The sequence below is a fragment of the Apium graveolens genome, chromosome 3 (genome assembly GCF_009905375.1).
Source record: "Apium graveolens cultivar Ventura chromosome 3, ASM990537v1, whole genome shotgun sequence".
Taxonomy (NCBI): domain Eukaryota; kingdom Viridiplantae; phylum Streptophyta; class Magnoliopsida; order Apiales; family Apiaceae; genus Apium; species Apium graveolens.
The window spans coordinates 229127287-229146850 of NC_133649.1; the positions used below are offsets into that span (position 1 = coordinate 229127287).

General features: G+C 37.1%; 1 protein-coding gene across 1 annotated transcript; it reads left to right on the top strand.

Annotated features, from left to right (window-relative positions):
- The first annotated feature begins 15711 nt into the window (after positions 1 to 15711).
- Positions 15712 to 18714, top strand: LOC141714870 (uncharacterized). Its single transcript, XM_074518366.1, has 3 exons — positions 15712 to 15735; positions 16973 to 17059; positions 18091 to 18714. The coding sequence occupies exons 1-3, from the start codon at positions 15712 to 15714 to the stop codon at positions 18712 to 18714; spliced, it is 735 nt and encodes a 244-aa protein (XP_074374467.1).
- The last annotated feature ends 850 nt before the right edge of the window (positions 18715 to 19564 follow it).

Genomic DNA, 19564 nt, shown 5'->3' on the forward strand with positions numbered 1-19564 from the left:
TTAGACAAGTATTTCCCTAGGTTTATGGAAACCCAGATGGAGATTAGGTTCCTGGAGTTGAAACAGGATAAGAGGACTGTGGCAGAATATGAGGCCAAATTTACTGAGTTGTCAAGATTTATGCCTGAGTTTGTGAATACCGAAGAAAAAAAAGCGCGAAGGTTTCAGCTTGGTCTGAAACAGTGGATACAGAACCGAGTAGCAGTGTTAGAGCTGACAGACTATGCCACCTTAGTGCAAAAAGCCTCGATTGTTAAAGCTGGCAGTTAGCAGAGTGTGAAGGAAAAAGAAAATAGGAAAAGGAAGATAGGAAGCCAAGGAATAGGAACCGGGAACAGGAGCCTTCCGAGCAGGTTTTTAAGGGGAGCGGTTTCCCAACCTGCACGAGGCCCCGGATTCAGAAAGGCCCCGAGGGAGAGTGTTGGCCAGGGCGGCGGACAATCTAGGGCCACATTTCATAGCCAACCCTGTGCCCCAATACCAGAGTGTCAAACCTGTAAGAAGAGACACCTTGGAGTGTGTACCTAGACAAGAGCCCCTCTGAGATGTTACCGGTGTGACCAAATTGGACACCTTGCCAACAACTGCACCCGGCCCAATGTAACGTGTTTCCAATGTGGAAAGGTAGGACACATGAGCAAAGCTGCATCCAACCGACCCCCAGCTGTTAGGATCTTCAACATGACTGTTGAAAATGCTATCCGAAACACTGACGTGATAACAGGTACCCTTTGTTAAATTCCGAACATGCAAATGTCCTATTTGATTCTGGAGCAACCAGGTCTTTTATATCTCAAGATTTTGCTAAAAAGTTAAAACTTAACGCCATACCCTTACGTGAGCTATTACAAGTGGAAATAGCAAACAAACAAATAATTCATGTGAATCAAGTACACCCTATGTGCAAGTTGAAATTAGAAGGGAAGGTCTTCGAGGTTGACCTAATCCCATTTGTGTTAGGAGAATTTGATGTAATATTAGGAATGGATTGGTTATCCAGTAATGGAGCGCAAATAGATTTTGAACAAAAGAGGGTAAAGATAAGAGTGTAAAATGGAAAAGAAGTAGTGTTTAAAGGTCAACGACAGAACAGAAATTTCTGACCATGCTACAGGCAAAAAGATTATTAAGGAAAGGTAACGAGGCCTATTTGGCTTATGTGATAGATACCAAGAAGGAAGTCCCTAATATACTGGACATACCCATAGTAAACGAATTCGAGGATGTATTTCCAGAGAACTTACCAGGATTGCCACCTGACCGAGAAATAGAGTTCGCTATAGAGTTAGCACCAGGAACGACACCAGTATCCAAGGCCCCATATACGCTAGCCCCAGTTGAGATGAAGGAACTAGCTTCTCAACTACAAGAGTTATTAGATAATGGAATGATAAGACCCAGTGTGTCACCATGGGGAGCGCCAGTGCTGTTTGTAAAGAAAAAAGGACGGCAGTATAAGATTATGCGTAGACTATCGAGAGCTGAATAAGCTGACTATTAAGTATAGGTACCCTCTCCCCAGAATTAATGACCTATTCGACCAACTAAAGGGAGCTGTACATTTTTCCAAAATAGATTTAAGAATAGGATATCACCAGTTGAAAATCAAACCGGAAGATATACCAAAGACTGCTTTTCGTACTAGGTATGGACACTATGAGTTCTTAGTTATGTCGTTTGAGTTAACCAATGCACCCACAGCCTTTATGGATTTGATGAACAAAGTGTTCAAAAAGCACAGGATATATGTGTGATAGTTTTTATAGACGATATTCTGATCTACTCAAAGACAGAGCAAGAACACGCATAACATTTGAGGATAGTCTTGAAAATCTTGAGGAATGAGAAATTGTATGCCAAGTTCTCGAAATGCGAGTTTTGGTTAAGAGAAGTTCAGTTTTTAGGACATGTGGTGAGTAGCAAAGGAGTTTTAGTTGACCCTGCCAAGATAGAGGCGGTATCCAATTGGGAAAGACCAACTACCCCAATGGAGGTTAGGAGTTTTGTGGGTTTAGCAGGATATTACCGAAGGTTCGTGCAAGATTTTGCTAAGATAGCCGGACCACTGACTAGACTTACCCGGAAGACAGAAAAGTTTGTATGGACATAGAAATATGAGGAAAGTTTTCAAGAACTGAAAAGGAGGCTGGTGTCAGCACCAGTGCTTGCTCTTCCCGATGGAAAGGGAGAGTTTGTGATATACAACGACGCATTGCTTAAAGGATTAGAATGTGTACTAATGCAGCACGACAAAGTTATAGCGTATGCCTCTCGACAATTGAAGGAATATGAGAGCAGATACCCTACGCATGATCTAGAATTAGCAGCCATAGTGTTTGCCCTGAAAATTTGGAGACACTACCTATACAATGAGAAATGCGAGATCTACACTGACCATAAAAGCCTCAAATATATTTTCACTCAGAAGGAACTGCACATGAGACAAAGGAGATGGTTAGAGTTGATAAAAGACTACGAATGTGAAATTTTGTATCACCCGGGTAAAGCCAATATGGTGGCTGACGCCCTTAGTAGGAAGGAAAGACTCGAGATGATAATGACATCAGAGGAGTTGATTAAGGAATTTGAGAAGATGGAAATTGACATGAGGATGACCGGTAGGGGAACGGAAGGATTATTTGAGATTAAGCAAGTGCCAGAGCTGACAGAAAAGATACGAGTATGTCAGGAAAAGAAGATGAGTGAGGAAAGAGGAATATTGACTGGTGAAGAAGTAAGATGCGAGAAGGCCGAGAAAGGGATCATGAGGTATGCGTCCCGGATTTGGATTCCAAATGTGCAAGAATTAAAGGATGAGCTGCTGCATGAAGGGCACAACTTTAGATATTCAATCCACCCAGGAAGTACAAAAATGTACTGTGACCTTAAGGAATATTATTGGTGGCCTAACATGAAGAGAGAAGTAGCAGAGTGGGTCAGCAAGTGCTTGACATGCCAGAGAGTGAAGGCTGAACATCAGCGACCTAGTGGACTATTACGACCCCTAGAGATTCCGGAATGGAAATGGGAGCATATAGCCATGGATTTTGTGACAGGCTTACCAAGAACAAAGACCAATCATAATGCCATATGGGTTATCATAGATAGATTGACCAAGTCCGCACACTTCCTACCAATCAACGAAAGATACACCGTAGACAAGTTGGTAGATATTTACTTGAAGGAAATCGTAGTAAGACACGGCGTTCCTGTAGCCATAGTGTCAGATAGAGACCCAAGGTTTAATTCCTGATTTTGGAGAAGCTTCCAGGAATGCGTAGGCAGCAGACTAAACATGAGTACCGCTTACCACCCCTAGACTGATGGAAAAAGCGAAAGGACTATTCAGACCCTAGAAGATATGCTACGAGTATGTGCCATTGATTTCAAAGGAAATTGGGATGACCACTTACCCCTGATCGAATTTGCTTACAACAATAGCTATCATGCTAGAATAGGAATGCCCCCGTATGAAGCTCTTTACGGAAAGAGATGTCGCTCTCCCCTGTGTTGGGATGAAGTTGGAGAACACAAGATATTAGGACCAGAGTTAGTCCAGCAGACCAGAGACATGGTAGGACTCATCAGGAAAAGACTGGTAGCAGCCCAGGACAGACAAAAGAAGTACACCAACCAGACCAGGAAGGATAGGGAATATGAAGTAGGAGATTCTGTGTTATTGAAGGTATCTTCGTGGAAAGGAGTGATGAGATTTGGAAAGAAAGGGAAGCTGAGTCCCAGATTCTTACGACCCTTTGAGATTTTGAGGAGAATAGGACCTCTAGCTTACGAGATTGCCTTGCTCCTAATTTGCAACAAGTGCACAACGTATTCCACGTGTCCATGTTAAGGAAGTACCATGCAGATGCACGACATGTAATAGGATACGAGCATGTAGATTTATAACCAGACCTGACCTACATCGAGCAGCCAGTAAGGATAATGGACCAAAAAGAGCAAGTGCTGAGGAACAAGACTGTGAAGCTGGTTAGGATCTTATGGAGAAATTAAAATATTGAGGAATCAACTTGGGAACTTGAAGATGCAATGAGGAATAGATATCCCCACTTATTTTTCTAATTGATTCCGGGACAGAATCCTTGTTAGAGGGGAAGACTGTAATAACGCGAATTTTTGAGACCTTGTAAAACGTTTAATGAATAGTAACCCTGAGGGACGGGAAAAACTTTTGAGCCCACACTATGTAGAGCATGAGAAAATGAGTTTCGGAGTTGATATTACGATTATACGTATCAAATGAGTGTATGTAAACGCTATTAGTTTTCGAAGAAAACGAACTTTGAAAAAAGACCGTATTTACGACTCATCGAGGATTACGGGAATCACAATATAATTACGAGATTAAAACCCTACGGATTTTATTCAAGTAGGATAAATAAAAATATAAGGAATAAATACGAAAGGAATTACATCGCGAACCATTTACGAGTAAGTATTACGAAGAACGTTTAAGTAACCGAGCGAACGCGTAAACGATTAAATAAATGTAACGCACTAACTAAACCATGGTAAGGAAGTAACCATGGTTACTTCATCAAATAGTGAGCTAACCATAGGATGAACAACCTAGCTAGCAAAATAGTGTGCTAAGGAAGCTAAACTTTGTAGTTAGCTTGTAAGCTAGCAAGCTACAAAGATTTGTCCCTAAGATTTACAACCAAGAATCAACCTAGAATGCTATACTAGGAGAATAAAATCAATTGCAACATATCACCCCATCTTCCTAGAAGCAACCTAGCAAATCAACCAAGCTAAGCAACCAAGAGGAGTATAAATACCCCCCTTGATGCTCCATTCGGCCCTAATAAAAAAAGGGAAAGAATTCAAATTCAAAACTCCAAGTTCTAGCTCTTGTAAAATCATTCAATTAATTCTAAAGCCTCCTAGAAATTAAAATAAGGTAATAAAATTCTTTCATCTCTTTTTATCAAGATTTGATGGGTGAAATAAATTCAAGAAACTCACTAGTGAATAGTGTGAATAGTAACATCTCTTTGATTTCTTGATTTCAATGGTGGTTTTAGGTTCTAAAAATCATATCAAGCACTTTCAAGCCTCCACAATCCTCAAGAATACATCTCAAGCTTTCAATAAAGGTAAAAATCTCTGGCCCAACTTTATTTAAGATTCATTTTTGAGATCTATTTAGTATGTGGTAGAAAACCTAGTGTAATGAGTGTTATTGAGGAAATCTTGATGATTAAGTTAAGTAGATTTAAGGATGTTTGTTGTTGGCTCAATAACATGATGTTCTTGAGAGTATTTTGTGTGTTGATAATGATATGATGATTGTTGGTGGTTGTGTTAAGAGTTAGGGCGTAAACGAAACCCCGATCGTAAACGTAACTTCGTTAAAACCAACAAATCGTAACTTTACGTTTCTGCAGAAAGTCCCGAAGTGGTAAACTGTAGTTTCTTAAAAAATAACCTTTTTAGGATATAAAATGTTATAAGGATCGTTTAGGCGCTTGAATCGCTTGATTCCGATTTACGGATCAAAAGTTATGGCTGTTTTACTAAAAGTGATTTACGCGACAAAAACTGTTACGAATTACGAACTTTGAAAATATAAAAGATCAACTTAAACATGTTCATAAATCATGAAATTTTTACAGAGAGTAAAATATTGTGTTTCCTAACAACCATAAAAATTTCAAGTGCAAATAATTATTTCTCAATTTTATAAAAATGTCGGAGCCAAGACCGCGCGAGTAGAAACCGTGAGAATCCATAAGCGGAGCCGACAACGATAATAAGAATGAACCTAAGATACTTAGGAAAATGAAGTGACCATAATGTGAATATGATTTAAAGGAATAATAAGGGTAGTATAAGTTGAGAGGGTGCATAATAAGTAGCACATGAGTGCGAGTCGCCGTAAATTAGAACGGGACCTAACGAAATGAAATGTGTTTATGGTTATAGAGTTCCGAGCGGAACCTAGAGCATCCTCCACCTCGAGATACCCAGGCAAGTTTGTGAACCCAACTCCATTTTACTGTTGTGTTATGAAAGGATTTTTTTGCTATCATTGCTTAAATACCATGCTTGCCATGATAAGTAGTTGTTGAAATTTCGCATAATATAGCGATGTTGTATGATAAAGTATATATCGTGAAATGTTATTTCGATTTAAGCATGACGTATTATATAAGACCGAGAGTCGGTCGGGATTTAAGATAAAACCCGGGAATCATTTCTGGTGATATTATAGGACGGTTATAAGTCCATAGTAGTACATTTTAAAGGGACTCAACGTCCACTTACGAAACATTGAAACACCTCGAATTTTTATTAAAACGATTTCCAAATGATCATATTCCCTCAACTATATTTTATCGTTCGAATAATAAATACTTTATAATTATTATTTTATCATGGGAGTTGTATGCCCCACGATTATTTATTTCAAACCCGATTAATCATTATAGATTATTAATTATGTAGACACAAACTATTTGAGGAATATTATTTAAAATATTCTTTTAGAGAGTAAACTCATTCGAGGTTTATTTATTTATCGATTATTATTTAATTAATTATTATTCTTAAAGGGTTTATTATTGATTTAAAAATCATAGATCCTGATTTAAAATATACTTTCTGATTTCAGAATATCATTCGAATAATTTCAGATCGTAGGTGAATATTATCCCGACTTATTTAATATTTTGAATATAGTTTCAAGGAGAAACTTTTCCCCTTTATTAATTATCTGTTGACAACGGTAAACTCACATCCTTAGTACTTCCTCCGAAATTCTTGGAAGTACGTATATACATATGTATACACTTATATCTTAGAAAGATAAGTTGTTTCTATCAACAAGCAAAATGCTTGGGGAACTTCGATGTGGTTCGAGTTCTCGAGATTGATAGAATTCTTTTAAAGGACAAGGGAGGGGTAGACTCTGGTACTATGTGTGCTAGATGGACTACCAAAGGTGCCGCAGGTGAAGGTACTTAGTGTACTCAGGAACTTGTAAAGTATGTGTATACCCAAAAATGGGACACGTAGTCCTAATGCGGCAAGGGTGATAATTGGGATACGAAGGTGTCGTCCTTCTACTAGTAGAAAAGGTTACTATTATCATATTACGACTGATCATCGTATACGGTGGCTCCAACGAGTGTCCTAATTCTTCCAATTGGAATTGTGATGCAATACCGTAACCCAAGCCTAGGTGCTGGGATTACTATTAAGGTATTCGCAGGATATTAAAATCCCGTAAAGAATTGTTTTCATAAGAAGGTGTGTATCACCAAGGAAAACTATTTTCGAATAAAATATAAATATAATATATGATGTTATCATACAGTCATTTTCATACTGTACATTATTATGCTGGGCATTATAGCTCACACTTGTTTTCTTAAATTGACACACCACAACAGTGAATCAAGATGCCTTCCATGAGAACCACAGCCAGGAAACGGGTAGGAAATGGCCAGCTGTTCTGTAGATTGTTTGGTGTTGTACCACAGGTAGTCAGAATAAGCTGGATTAGTTTTCAGTTGTTTATAATTCGGCTTATTTATAAGTATGACTTATGTAAGGTAAGAAATAAGAAACGTATATTTGGCTGACGGACTAGCCTTACTTAAAGGTCACTCACCGGTAAGTTTAATTACTTTTGGGTTGTAATAAATATCACTTGATGGTTGACAATTACTCTAGTTATGATGGTTCATTTCCAAGACAATAACCTGTAAGTGTGTGTGTGATAAGTGTGGGGTCGTGAAGCGTGAGTATTTATATATTGTAGTGTGAGTTGTGTGGTTGTAAGAGTTTAGATGGTGTGGCTTCCGAGACTCCTGACCTTGGGTTTTGGGTCGCCACAATTTTCTTTTCAGTTGTAGTAGCGGCAGGCTTCTCATTCTTTTTTTAAATTTGCCTTTTCTTTGGAAATGGCTTTATCCTCATGTCTTCTTATTTCTTAGCTTCAACAAACTGACGATGCCCACTCATTACACATATCATTTATCCATGTCTATAGATTTTTGCAATTCTGCTTCTCAAGGCTGCATCCTTGGCTGTCTTGTAGCTTTCAATTGTCTTACCAAGAAGTTTCTGCTCATCAAGTCTAGGTGGTGAATAGTCAAGCAATATTGGGAGTTTGTTTGAGAATTTGAAATTCGATAGTTTAGGTTTGAGCACCACAATGGGCTTAAATTCATTGATTATTGAGGTTTCTCCCTTTGCACCCGTCCCTAGCTTCATTTCTCCTAGAGCTAGTGGCCTCAATTGTGTGAAGTGCTTTACAGATTTTGATTGATTTTCAGTTGATCCAAAAACTTGAATAATTCTTTCATCAATTTTTCTTCCTCTCTTCCTTGATCTTCAATTCAGCTGCAGCCATATTGATGAGATCTATGTTGTCTAGCACCCCCTAAGCTAGTGGCTTTGGCATAGTAATAGATGGAACTATTACTTTTAAAACTTGAACATGCACATCCTTCTCTCTTTTTTTATCATAAAGTTGAAGAACAGGAGTGGAAGTTTGTGCAGCCACCAGCTGTTGGAGTAGTTGAGTCTGCGTGTCTTTGTTATTCTCAAACAATCTATCAACAGAGTTACAGAAGGGGGGTTGAATGGAATTCCGATTACTTTTAAAATTCTGAAAAACTTCTTACTAAATATATATCAGTGTTTGAATATGCTTGTGTGCGGATAAACAAAGATAGTATTCAAAAACACAAAGTAAATATACAGGTGTTTAAAAACTTTCTAGTGGATTAAAATTTCCACCAGAGATATATATAGATGTGAAGAAATATCTGTGATGCAAATAACACACAGCTGCTTACAAGTGTTTTCAACTTAGAACTCTAGAGACTAAGAATATAGCTTGCATTTCTCTTTTGTTCTGAATCAATAATGTAATTCTCCTTTCAAAACACTTGCTACTCTTGGTTATATATTACCAAGTCACATGTGAAAATAAGAAAAAATATAACACCTATTAGCTAGGTCCAATCACATGTTTCTTCATTTCTCTATCCAATGAAATCCAGTTAGATACTACATATTTAAACGTCTTTATTTTGCATGGAAATGGAGTTGCTACATTTTCTTCTAAATCCTGATTCCAGGATGCCACATTCCTTTTGTATACAATCAACCGATACGGCTGTCAAGTCACCGTCAAGTCCCTTTCAACTGCTATTTGAATTGATTATTTGTTGAGGTTTCATAGGTGTTATCCGTTGAAGCTTCATCTGTCATATATTGAAACTTGACTAGCTCATCCATTGAAACTTGACTAGCACATTCATTGAAGCTTTGTAGGATATCAGTTGAAGTTGTTTCCATAGCATTTGATACTCTTTCACTTATACAAAGTTACAAGGAATCTTCTATATACAATTAGCCCACCTATTTTTTATATCTTGCTAGAAGTCAACATGACTTAAAAATAACTAAAACTCCCAAAACCCCCAACTAATCTAGTATATGGAATATGTTAAAATCTTATTTATTATAAGCTACTCTTTAAACAGATAAATAATGTGAATCATCCATTGAAAGCTATAAAATCATTTAACATATCTACTTACAGTGTTTTTGGTAAGTTATCATCAAGCCTACAACATAATCCTTACATTCTCCCGCAATTTATGTCTAATAGAATTATAGGCATAAATTCAGGTTAACTTAGTGATAACAAAAACACCCTAGTTAAAAATATTACATTAAACAGTTGATAAATTGTAAAATGCTTCAACTGAAAATTTAACCAAGAAAGTAAGGAATATTTACATGTTATATTCAAGGTGCTCCTCTAGACTGAGCTGATTATTTCCTTTTCCTTAAATCCCTTGTCTTATTTCCAAACCTCTTATCATTCTCCTCAATCTGGTTTTGAAGTTATCTAAAGAATTCGGCTTCATTCTCATTGTTGATATCCAGCATCTCTAGTATTTCCTTGAGTGTACCATTACTTGATATTTGCAGCTGGTCTTCAAGTCTGAAAAGTCTCTTGACATATCTTTCATCTCTGAACTCTATCATCCAGTAAGGTCTTAAATGCACTCTATCACCAATGTATGTGATAGTCAAAACTCTAGGCAGTGTATTTGGATCTCTCCAGCTTTGTCTGATTTGGATGATCTTGCTAAGTACTTCTGATTTGGCTACCTTAGTGAATACAAACTCTTTCTTCATAGAAGAAAACACCTTCACTAAGATACTGTAGCCTTCATTAAGAATTCTGTAGAGAGGCCAAGTAATCTCCTTGCCACCCTTGTATCTAAACACCAATCTTTCTGGTAGCTTGTATGAAGCATCAATCCCTCTTATTTTTTCTACCTCATCCAAATAGAGATTGAAGTCTGAGAATTCTTTGATATAAAGAGTTGATCCTCCTTATTGACTGTGGGCTTTGGCTTAGAGATGGCTTTGTATTGAGGTGGGTTAGTCTTGAATCCTTTGTGTTTTCTTTTTGGAGTCTTCTTTTTGACTAGCAGTGGAAGGTTTAGATCAGAAAAAGGTAATTTGTCCCAATCTATGGGTTCACCCTTAGATATAATTGGTTCACCATGAAAATTAACACCTGGATTAACCTTGAATTCAACTGGCTCCACAGTGGGCACAGTTAGTTGACTTGAGGTTATAGATTGTGTTTGCTCAGCTACCATTTCTTCATCTTCAATAATATTTCTCGGCTCTAATCTTCCAGTACCTTTTTCCAATTTTATTTTCACTCCTATAGTGGCCTGTTTCTTTCTTCTTTTTTGAGCTTCTAGTCTTCTATTTTCCTCATATTTGGCTTCCCCAAACTGAGGGTGCCAGTCATGACATATAGCATATTTCCATATCTGTAAATTCTTGTTATTATGTGCCTTAAGATGGCATCCTTCGTTATTTTAAAATAGGAAATTGATGCACACATCAGCTTTTTTTCATCAGGTCTAAGAGGAGAGTAATCAACCAACATTGGGTGCTTTATTGACATTGTGGCACTTGTTTGTTTAGGCTTTAGCACCACAAAGTTCTTGAATTCATTCTTCATTGAAGATTCACCCTTCTCCCTTTTTCCTAGCTTCAGTTGATTCCAAAGTAATTGGTTTCAACTGTGTGGAATGCCTCACGGATTTTGCTTGATTAACAGTTGAACAAAATACCTTTGTAATCTTTTCATCAATTTGTTTTCTCCGCTCTATTATCTTGAGCTCAGCTGCTGCAAGATTGATTAGATCAATGTTGTTCAATGCTGGTGGCTTTGAGATAGTAATAGCTGGAACTATCACTTTGTTAACTTAAATCTGCACATCCTTACCCCCCTTTTTGTTAGCATCAAGTAAAGCAAGGTTTGAAGTTTGAGCAGCCACCAACTGTTGAAGGAATTGAGTCTGTGTTGCTTGACCTTCCAGTATCTTGACCACGGAATGTTCAATTTTTGACAGTCTGTCAGTGAGGGACTCAACCTTCCTTGCCAACTCACTTTCCTTTCTTAATTTGAGCTGTACCTCCCTCATTGTAGCTTCTGGAACTTTCTCCTCAAATATTTCATTCTACTATTTCTTAACTGCCTTAAGTGCATTCTTCATGTAATCCACATCTTGAGTCTGTTTGAGATTTAAATTTTATACAGTTGGAGAGACTCGAGATGGGCTTCTATGAGAGCTTTGGTGCTGGCATCTGTGGTAGCTTGACTGGCTGATTGAGTTTGATTTATTAATTTGAACGTTGTTGATGTGAAGTGATGATAGCTGCATTTCTTACTGAGCATCCAATATGGAGTTTGTATAGAAGAACTAGGGCCTTCATCTCCTCCTAAGTTGGTACCGACTTCATCATCAAAATCATCTTCAAACTAGAATCACCATGAGCTCCAAAGTTTGAGTACACATCATTAGCTGTTGGAGGTAAAGAGGACAAAGAATCCTTAGCCCTTTGCATAGATGTTGTTGTATGTACTAAATTGAGTGTCCTTTCAGCCCCCCCATTGCCCTAAACAAACGATATTTGGTAGGCTGTAACAGGGTGACTAAATGTCTCAGCATCTAGGGAAATAGATCTAAAACAACTCTGTATTCTTGCTGATATAGTCTTTTCCTTTCAGCCTCGTTGACATTTATTGGCTCACTTGCAATGGCTTCCAAACTTATCTCTCATGTACCTGCCTTTCTCTCCTTTTCTCTCTTTTCTTGCATCAAGGGCTTTCCTTGGCTCACCACCCTTACAACCTCACCTTCAGATCTAAGGTGGGACTCCTCTCACTCTATTTTGTCATGCTGGAAGAAATAGCATGCATAGTTTCATTCTTTTCCTCTCCTTTTACCTGGGAGCAACCCAGCCTCTAACTCAAATCACTCCTTTTCCTCAAACCAAGAATGATTGGACAACTAATAAATCATCTGCACTTGTGATAGATTTTGAAATGTCAAGTTGTGTAGTGGCATTCGACGGATGTGAAATATCCGTTAAAAGTGTAGTTGGAATTGTCAACAGATGACTACTATGAGGCATATCCATTGAAAGACAATCATTGATCAATGGATGATGGATATCCGTTGAAAGAATAGAAGTTGAAACTATTGTTGAGTCTATGGAGATTGATTTGAGATTTTGTTGCACAGACTCTCCAATAGTTTGTGAAATAATTGGCAAGTGATCCGATAAATCATCAATAAGATGATGGTCACTTGCTTGAGATTTTGGCTCCTCCATGAATTTGAGAGATGGAGAATCAGTAATTGATGTGTTTATCAAATCCATATCCAGAGAATTTGTTGTAAAAGTTTGTGTGTGTTTTGTTTTGATTATTAAAGAATGGGGTTGTGACTCCACATTTATTGGAGCCACATTAATCTGACTTTGAGATGGTGCAGTAACCGAGTCTTTGACTGCAGTTGGCACTATGTGTGCACCTTGTGACTCCCCCATAGGTTTAGCCTTCTTCTTTCTAATATAGGTTTATGTTTTCTCAGTGTCCCTACCCATTTTATTCTGTGCTCTTGGAAGAGATCTTGTTTCAATAGTTATACCCTTTTGGGAGGATGCATCTAGAAATGAGGTTATTTTCTTTTGAACAACTACAGCCTTTTGGGAGACTGTAGTGTGGCTAGTCTGGGTGACACTTACCTCACACACCTTATCCTTGGGGCTTTATTTATTTTCACCCATTCCCTCACCATGCTCACTACCATATACACCCCCTTCAAGGATTGTGGTAGTTTTATAATTTGAGCCTTTTGAGAGACATTAGAGGTTGGTTTCTTATACTTGGGTTTTGAAGATTTTGGTTTAGTGGCTTGGGTAGGCATTTGTTTGGTCACTGTCACAGATGTCATCGCCATAGTCGAAGTCAAAGAAACTGTAGCTTGGGAAGAGATACGAAGAGAAACATTTACCTCACTTACCTGAGGTACTCAATAATTGGAAGATAGTTGAGGGGCACCTCACTGTTTAGGTTGTTCTTCTTGAAGTCTGCAAGAACTCTCTTCTCTTGCACCCAACAAGCAAGCTTGTTGTTTGGATTCTTAATTACAAGATCCTCATTAACATAGTTAGATATCATCATTAAAATCTAGCATAATACACATTCCTAGGTCTTTTCTAAATGTCTCTTAACTTGTACCATATTTCTAGCATGACATAATTGCTAAAATTAAAATATTTGTCAGATAAGAGCATATAAAGCATGTTAACCAAGGAGGAAGTTATGACATCAAAATTACTGATTTTTCCAGAAAATACCTTAATGATAGTATCATACATAAAACTCCACTATTTTCTAAGGCCCCTCCTCTTAATATTACCTAAACTAGCAGTATCAAAAGAATATCACATAGAATTAAGTAAGTTAACCACATCAGTGTCAGTGTGTGGAATAATTGTGTTATTTTCAGGTAATTTAAAACAAGACTGAATAGCATCACAGTTAACACAGTAGTTTGTACCTTTGAGAGTAAATGTAATAGTCAAGTTTTTGGAATCAAACACAGCAGATGTCCATACCTCTTCTACCACTTCAGAATAAATTGTTGGTGACTCGACCATGGCATATATAATGACTCGTATATTTTGTAATTATTAATGTGTAATTATTGACTAATTAAATAAATAAAATATGTGTATTACTTCTGTCAGCTGTATGTTGCTTTATTATTAATTATGTATGGTTTATTGGTATCCGAGAATTAATTGCACAGTTATTTGCTGAGCAACATTATTTTCTTTTCACTTTTAAAAGTGATCTTATTAAAGATTTATTTTCATAAATACTTGGTTTGTCTCTAAAATTATTTTTATGATTTATAATTTCATTAATTATTTTTTGGAATTTATAAAATTTAGAAAACAACATTTCATTGATTATTTATTCCTGAATGATTTTCGGATTATATTTTAGAGAAAAATCAATATTAAAATCCAGAATGATTCAAAAATTATTAAATTTATATTTTTATTAAGTTTGGAATATTTCGAGATTTTAAAAAAATTCGGAAATATTTCGGCTTTTATTCACCCGCACCTCTGTTCGTTAATTTGCAAAATGTGGGTTTGAAGCGCATTCTAAAAATGCCTTAAAATTTTTGAAAATTTTATTTTATTAGTTTTACATTATTCCTAGAATTTTGAAATTTATTTGGTAAGTTTTCGGGGTATCTTTACCCGTAAATTGTTCGATAAATTGTTAATTGTGGTGTCAGTTTGGGGTATTAAATCTGATAAGTACTATTTTTTTCTTTCCTTCTTATCTCCTTCCTGTGTAATCTCTTTCTCACTTCTCTCTCTCTCACCTCGCGCGTCTCTCTCTCTCTCTCGCATTGTCTCTCTCGGGAATCTCTCTCATTCTCCAATTCTCTCCTTCTCTTCTATCCCCCTCTCTTCTCCGTTTTTTCCCCTTTGTTTAGGTGAGCTTCACTGCCGTGCTTTTCTGTTTCCACCGACTTTTTCTTTCCGGTTTGTTTCCGGTTTTACCCCCGGCTTGGCTTCCCGTTGTTCACTTCTCATATGTATATATACGGTGTGTATATATGTGCGTGAGTGTGTTTATGTTGTGTTGTGCTCTGTTTTTCTGGTTGCCGCCTAATTTTCCAGCAAGGTGGCCCGTATGTATCTGTGCGCGTATGCCCGTTTAAATAATTAGAATTCAAAGTTTAATTAGTATAAATCTAAGTATATATCTAAGTGAGTATAGAAGGTACAAAAGCATAGAATATATCATATCTATAGTTTCTATATTCTAGGTAGATTATATATACATATTTAACGAAAATAAGAATTCACTATTTTTCTTGTCGATAAAGGCCTCTTAACTGAATTAGTAATCAAGAATATAGATAAAAAGGGGTTATCCGTAACTTTTGATTTCTTTCGAATTGATTTTTTTGCTTATTGGTCTCAAATTCGGTTGCAGGCATATATTTTAATTATTCAATTTTAATTATGATATTTATTCGTATTTATTGAGAAATTCGAATGAATTGTAATGATTATTTAAATAGTTGTTATTATTGGTATTTGAGAGTTAATCGGCGAAACTCGTGATTTGGCATTCGAAACGGGTACCTCCGAGATTTGCCGCCGTCAACGATGAATTTCGATGAGCTGACGGTGGACGGTGATGAACATTTCTGAGTCCTGCGAATAAATACATACAATAATAATTAATAATTGAGTTTGTATCGGTGATTGGGAATGTAAAATGGTGTATTATTGTTGTTGTGATTTGATTGGGTTATGACGTCGATTATGTTCCGAAAGGTAGGCCGATAAATAGAGGAGACGCTGCCCGATTTCCGAGAAAATTAATTCCGGAAATACGGGAATGTATCCTATAATTATCGAAAATATCGAACGAAAATATATAAGTACTTTATACGAAATTTGATTGTGTATGGGGTAAAATATTTTGCGAAAATATTCAATAACCCTAATTTCCAAAATGACGAATATCTGTATTTTCGAGAATAAATACCGAACGGACTTTCGAGGACGTAAACCCTAATTGTTATGTGTATTAAAATAATGTGTATAAATACGAGTTAGGTTTTGATATCGTATGGGTAGAGTATTAGCGAGGATATGTCAAGCATATTCGGTCGTCTAATTTAGGGTATTTCGGTTCTGTAGGTTCCAATCGAAAACCCGAGCATCCCGATAGGTTTAAGGCCAGCAGTAATAGTTGTTAAAGCATATTGAGGAAAGTACCCCTAACCATATCTTTTATGGTTCAGTAAAATATGAATAACTGTTGATTTATATTGCGTACTGTAACAGAACGTTTTAAGTTACATATCCCCTGTGTTTGAAAAAAATTGTTAACTTATGTTTTGGGGAAAAGTAACTTCTGAAAATTTCTAAATTGTGAATAAATTGGAAAGATTTTGGAAGATGTGATGTGATAGAATTGTTTTAAAAAGAGATAGGTATAAATGGTTTGAAAACTGGATAAAATAGATAAGGTAATTGGATGAGCATGCGCAAGGGCCCGTAATGGCCAGGAAGATGGTGTAAGAGGCTAAGTTGGTTGTGCACCCTATTTAAACACCTAGTCCAGCTTGACAGAGACCTAGTGAGTCTTTAAATACCGGAACAAATTTTATGGGATGGCAGATGGAGTCGTCCGATGATGATAGCCTGATCAGCTGTCTCATCATTGGTCATCTAATATATATATCTGAGTAAGATTTCGTGATTCCCGTAACGGGACAAATGGTTTTGTGGTTCCTGTAATGGAACAGATGATTTGGAAATGGAAATAGCATGGTTAAATAGGACTCTAGTATTTTCATAGCACACGACTGATGTTATTATTTTACAGAGAATGCTAGTTGTTGATATCCAGTTTATACACATTTTACTTTTTTATAAACGAATTATGATTTCTATTCCTATAACTATTTATCATAAACTATTTTACTTGTTATTCATATAGTGGTACTGCTGAGCGATTGATCGCTCATCCTTGCAAAATGTTTTTTATATTCATATATTGCAGATGCATAGGAGACCCTTCTGTCATAGGCAGGGCCAGATTCCAGTTCCTCCTGTATCGAGCTCCTCTGAGATTATTGTGTCAGACCAGGTATGGTCTGTGAGTTGTTGTAGAAAGTTAGATGTGTCAGGTCATTTTTAAATAAATTGATTTGTATTAATTGTGTAACCTAAATCATACTTGAACCTGGAAAAGATCTTTTGAAGCGGTTGTGTTTATATTAAAATAAGAATAAGTTAGTTGTATTATAATTGTGATTTGATGTGTTAGTGACGTCAAACCCTGACCCTGGGGTTCAGGCCGTCATAGGTTGGTATCAGAGCTACGGGTTTAAGTCCCTGTTTAGGTTAGGAGTAGAGCCGGAAATGTGTAGAATTGGTGTTTAAAGGTGTGAGTCAGTTTCTCATATAGAGGAGTGGGTTTAAGAGTCCAGTCGAGTGTTCGAAGGCGTAATACTGGCATTTATTGAGGTTTCTTGGAACTGCCCTGATTTTTAGTGTGTCTCCCCTGTATATATGAACTATTTGCAACGGACAATAGAGATTTCTAGTTATCCCTCTCGCAAGAACGGGTCCGATCATGTGAGTTCAGCTAGTATATTGCGATAGTAGTCAGCGGTTGTTATGAGTATTTGCTTATGCTTTTAGTGTTGCAGTGTTATTATTGTTGTTACTTTTATTGTTATATTTGTTGTTGATTTTGTTAAATTTAGCCACCCATAACAGTCAGACCCCAATTAAATGAGGATGGGAATATTTTATTGTGGCAGAATTCTCTTGACACATGAAAATGTTTCTACATGGTGGAAATTTTTAAACTAAAACCATTTGTTGCGTTTCAGGAGAATACCGCCCAAGAAGAATATCTCGTCCAATTCCTCTAGTAGAAATTCTGATGGGGGCGCAGTTATGGGTGAGTTTCTAGATTTGTTGCGCCAACAGTCTAATCAAATGGCACAGTAGCAAGAACAATTTCAGCAGCAGTAGTAACAATTTCTGCAACAGCAGTAACAACAACAACAATTCATACAACAGCAGCAGCAACAAATCCAACAGTTGCAGCTTCAGCAACAACCTCAGCAAAGGTAGGTGAACCAAACTGTTAGTTTTAAGTCTTTTCAGTCGGTGAAACCTCCAGAATTTAAGGGTGAAGTGGACCCTGTTGCTGCCAGAATTTGGCTAAAGGAGATGGAAAAATCCTTTACCCTCACTCAAGTAAGTGATAATCTTAAATCAGACTATGCGAGTTATTTTCTAAAGGGTGAAGCAAATTATTGGCGGGAGTTCACTCGTGTCTTGGAAGGAGAAGGTCTTGTTTCTTGGACCAGGTTTACAGAATTATTTTTGGAAAAGTATTTTCCAGATTGTTTGCAAAATCAGTTGGTGGTTGAGTGTCTGGAATTGAAGCAAGGTGAAAAGAATGTGGCAAAATATGATGTGAAGTTTACAGAATTGGCCCGATTGGTACATGTGTATGTGAGTACTGAAGCTCAGAAAGCGAAGAGGTTTCACCAAGGATTGAATCTAGAAATCAGCAGTGAAGTTGTAACCTTGCAGCTCAAGACATATCCCTCTGTAGTTCAGGCCGCTCTAGTAATCAAAAGTGATCAGAAGTTGGATGCCAAAGAAAAGGGTGATAAGAAGATAAAGTCTGAAGGTGCTACCGATGAGATGGATCAAGGAGGATCCATTCGGAGGTTTCGGAAGCGATTTGGCCAAAATAGGAATAAAAGCTTCAGTAGATAGAGTTTCTCTCAGGTCAGGCCTACTACCACTTTAGTTGCTTCCACTCCAACCCAGTCAGCCAATTCAGCGGTGGATTGTAAGTTATGTGGCAAGAAACATAGTGGGCTGTGCATAAGGGATGTCCACTGTTTCAAATGTCATCAGACGGGTCATTATGCATCGGAGTGCAACTCAGAGAAACCCGCAGTTACTTGCTATAACTGTGGTAAGGTTGGACATCTTGCTAGGAATTATAGGACTGCTACTCAAGGTACTGTATCTCAAGGACCAACATCCAGCACAACTAGAGCCAGAATTTTCAAGATGACTAAGAAGTCCAATGCCCAGTTAACGGATGTGGTTGCTGGTACGCTTTCTCTTAACTCCGTCTCTGTTAAAGTTCTATTTGATATAGGAGCATCTAAGTATTTTATATTGAAGGATTGTGTGAATAAAATGGATTTAATGTTAGAAGACTTGGCTGAACCTTTGACTATAGAAGTGGCTAATCAGGATAAAGTCTCATTGAGTCAATTTTATCCTAAGTGTCAATTAGAAATCCACAGGCATTCTTTTTCGGCTAACCTAATACCCTTCGAGATAGGAGAGTTTGACGTGATTTTAGGAATGGATTGGTTATCCCATCATAAGGAAAATATTGACTATAAGAAGAAGAGAATTATGGTATCTACAGAGGAATAATGTTAAGGTAAATTATCAAGGACAGAGGTAAGAAAAGAAATTTCTCTCGATATTCAAGGCAAAGAAAATGTTAAGACAAGGATACGAGGCTTACCTAGCCCATATAGTAGACATTGAGAAAGAAGTACCTAATCTGGAAGATATTCCAATAGTAAGAGAATTTCCGGAT